The sequence below is a fragment of the Mercurialis annua genome, linkage group LG7 (genome assembly GCF_937616625.2).
Source record: "Mercurialis annua linkage group LG7, ddMerAnnu1.2, whole genome shotgun sequence".
Lineage (NCBI taxonomy): Eukaryota > Viridiplantae > Streptophyta > Magnoliopsida > Malpighiales > Euphorbiaceae > Mercurialis > Mercurialis annua.
This window is the reverse complement of record NC_065576.1, coordinates 3533763-3537333: the sequence shown is the minus strand read 5'-3', so window position 1 is coordinate 3537333 and position 3571 is coordinate 3533763. Positions and strand designations below refer to the sequence as shown.

The 3571-nt window shown below is 43.7% G+C and overlaps 1 protein-coding gene across 1 annotated transcript; it reads left to right on the top strand.

Moving 5' to 3' along the window:
• Window positions 1-1560: 1560 nt before the first annotated feature.
• LOC126655670 (uncharacterized) lies at window positions 1561-2724 on the top strand. Its single transcript, XM_050349918.2, has 2 exons — window positions 1561-2066; window positions 2146-2724. Exons 1-2 carry the CDS (start codon window positions 1572-1574, stop codon window positions 2638-2640), a joined length of 990 nt encoding a protein of 329 aa, XP_050205875.1. The 5' UTR covers window positions 1561-1571; the 3' UTR covers window positions 2641-2724.
• Window positions 2725-3571: the final 847 nt, after the last annotated feature.

The window sequence follows — 3571 nt, the reverse complement described above, 5'->3', positions numbered from 1 at the left end:
ATTTCCATATTTAGTCGTTTACCCGAATTCCGGACCTGACGCGCTCTTGGCGGATCATGTGGGATTCGGTCTTTATCAGTGTGTTACCGAATCTTAGAGATTCGGTATCTCCTTCATATCTTTCCGTCTTCAGGGGGAGTCCGGTGTCGCCTGAGAGTGGATCTCCTGCAACTCGGCTCCATTATACTTACAGTAGGATTCGGTATCCATCATTAGCCCCCCCGCAAGTGAGCTGAAGTAGTTTGGCATTTATGCCTTAGTGGATTTTAGCTCTTTTGGAGCTGAGTTCTCTTATACGGGCGAGTCGCTTTGTATTCCGGGCGAGTCGTTTCATATGTTTGTGAGTGACGTTTCTTCTTTAGTAAGATTCTGTATTGCCACGTGTTGTCCATCAGTAGAGGGTTATGACTGGATGAACGACAAGTGTCTTCGTGCGCCATTAGTATTATGGGATCTCGTCTTTTCAGTTTCTTTGGTTCAGGCTATATAATAGTTCATTTTCTTTCATTTTCTTTCTTTTCCAACCTTTGCTTTCTCTGCAACTGCTAACCTTCAATTTCTTCAAGCTTTTCGTGGGTTTCCTTCTTCTGCTGTCAAGATTCCTCGTTTTCAAGTTGCTCCTTACCTTTCTTTTGATCCTGCGTATTTGCTTGCGAGGTATTTTACCTTTTCTTTAATTTTAATTTCCTGGTAGTTCTTCATTTTTGATTTTGTTCCTTCTGTTCTTGTTCTTCGCATTGTTCTTCGTCTTGTTCTCCTTCTTTTCCCTTCTTTTGATCTTTTAGAGTTTTAATTTTTTCATCATTCCGTGTTTCCCCCCCATTTAAAAATTTTAAAATGTCAGAAGTAACTGAGGGGGCGAAGGGTGCTCGTGATGAGCTAGAATATACGCGGAGCTCCTTGTCAAGAGAGCAGATACTCGGTTATGCCGAGGATTTTAGCTTCCCCGGGTCGTATGTTATTTTGAGGCCGGCGAAATCGTATCGGGCGAATCATAGCACGGATTCGCCTTCTAAGATAGTAATTTTTCACGAGCAACTTTTAGCGGGTCTTAGGTTTCCCTTAGAGTCTTTAATCGTAGAGGTCTGTCATAATTTAGGTGTTCCTTTGGGCCAGCTGCATCCGAACGCGATTCGCCTTCTTTGTTCTTTTATGGAATCGTGCAGGGTTCGGATGCAGGAGCCTTCGCTTGCTCTTTTTAATTATTTTTATGTTTTCTCCCGCCGAAAGGGTGAGGAATTTATTTTTGCTGGTGGTCGACCGAATCGGTCTCTTTTTAGTCTTCCTTCTTCTTTGAAGGGCTGGACCCCTAAGTTTTTCTTGGTTCAACACTCTTCTTTCTCCTCTTTTTCGCGGAGTTTTACTTCTAGTAAGGTTTCGCTTACTAATGTACCTGATTTGGATGATGGGGAGAAGGACTTCGCCCTGTCTTTGCTGTCGGATTGTCGTTTTGACAAGCCCAAGCACAGCGTTCTTTTAGAGCAGTATTTAAGTCGCCGTGAAATACTTTTGGCGGATCTTCCTTTAGAAGGTATTTTTCTAATCTTTGTTGTTATGTTTTGTTTTGTAGGATGTCGACTTCTCTTGAACATTTGCTTGATAATTTTCATGTCGATATGACTGTAGATATGGGCGAGGTGACTAGCGGCGTTCCTAATCCCTCTACAACTGCTGTGCCGAATCCGACGCCTGATTCGGTGAATCCGGATCTTGATCCTGCTTCTGGAGATCAAGTTCCTGCTGCGACTTCCGAGTCGCCTCTGCTTCCTTCGAAGGAGTCAGGTCCTTCTCTGAAGGGGTTGCCTACCGCCGGCCAGAAGCGTCCTGCTGAGGACCAGGCTGGGGCTTCTACCAAGCGTCCCAAGAAGAAGAAATCTTCTGGGGTGTCTTTCGAGGAGGCACCTCGGTTTGCTGCTTGGGCGGACGCGCAAAATCCGCCTCGTCTCTCAAACGTCGCCATTCTTCATGCTTGCATGGAGAATATTATGATAAAAGAGGACATTGAGTCCATTGATCGCGAACATGGCGATAATTTGGCTGAGTTCGCCTGTCTCGGCGGTTTTTCGGTATGCTTCTTTCTTTTTTATATTATGATTTGTTTCTCTTTTTTCTTTTGTTTTTCTTATTTGTTGTTTTCTTTCGCAGGTGGTCCAGTCCATCGCTGTTTTGGAGCGCCGCCGAAGGGATGCGGTGGATCAATTGAAGAAACTCCAGAGAGATTCCGAATCCTGGCTCTCCGAGAAACAAAAGATGGAGGAGGAGGCTGGCGAGGCGACCGGTCTGATCCAACAGCTGAGGTCCTCCGTATCTACCAAGACTCGGGAGATTTCCGCTTTAGAGGCTCGGGTTCGAACTTTGTCCGAGGAAGTCGAGTCTCTACAATCTTCTTCAGGTGCTCTCGCTAAGGAGAGGGATGATCTGAAGAAAGAAGAGGGGCGTCTCCGCCGGCGATTGGGTGACTCTGGGAGCTTTTATTCCCAAGTCATGACTCAATACCGGTTGGCGATCGGGGCAAAGCTGCGGGAGCAGAATCCTGGCGTCGATCTTTCTGGAGTCAATCAGTTGGATCCTGCTTCTTTAGCGAAGGAGGTGAAGGCGAAGCTTGATAAGCAGAAGCAAGATGCTTTGAATAAGGCTTAGTTTTTATTTTCTCCTTTTTGTATTTTTTGCTTTTTAGTATTTGTTGCTTTCGCCTCTTTTTTTGTATTGGATCGTGGGCGGATCCTTTGTAATTTTTCTTCTGTTAATATAATGATCTTTTGACCATTGCCTTTCTTTATTTGTAGAGTTAATCTAAACTCGTTTGTTATTTTGAGAAGTTAATCTAAACTTCTGCTGGTGTAATTTATTTGTAGGTCCGAATGGATCCTTTTATTTATTTGACTCGGACGAGTCTAAATTATTTTTTAACTAAGATTCAAACGATTCTTGTTAAGTTGTATGTATTAGGTCTCGAGCGAGCCTATAAGATTTGTTTCGCCGAATCGCTTTTTATTTCAAAAATGGAAACAAGTACAAGCCCTGAATTTATTGATAATACTTTCTCAGGTGTTCTACATTCCAATATCTGGGTACCATGGACCCAGTTATTGTCTTTAGTCTATATGCGCCTTTGCCAGTAGCTTCTTCTATGATGAAGGGGCCTTCCCAATTAGCTTGCATTTTCTTTACTCCTGCGTTTCCTCTGCCAACTTCCGCGTTTCGTAAGACAAGATCGCCTCTTTGAAATTCTCTAAAATTCATTCTTTTGTTATGGTATTTTGCGGCTTGCTTCTTGTATGTAGCGGCTCGGGCTACCGCTTCATTCCTTCTCTCTTCTAGTAGGTCTAGACATAGTCTTGTTCTAGCCTCATTGGTTTCTTCTTCTAGATAGTTTACTCTGATACTGGGTATGCCAATTTCTACTGGAATTACTGCTTCAGTGCCGTAGGCGAGCCTGAAAGGTGTTTCGCCAGTTCCTTTTCTAGGAGTTGTTCTGTATGCCCATAGAACGCTGTATAATTCTTCTACCCAGTTCTCCTTGTACTGAGAAAGTCTCTTTTTTATGCCTTGTGCTATGGTTCGGTTGGTG

Excerpts from the sequence above, each read along its gene's own strand:
- LOC126655670 (XM_050349918.2), top strand. The coding sequence starts at position 1,572 with ATGTCGACTTCTCTTGAACATTTGCTTGATAATTTTCATGTCGATATG. Across the intron at positions 2,067-2,145 it reads CCTGTCTCGGCGGTTTTTCG|GTGGTCCAGTCCATCGCTGT; the intron begins GTATGCTTCTTT and ends TTTCTTTCGCAG.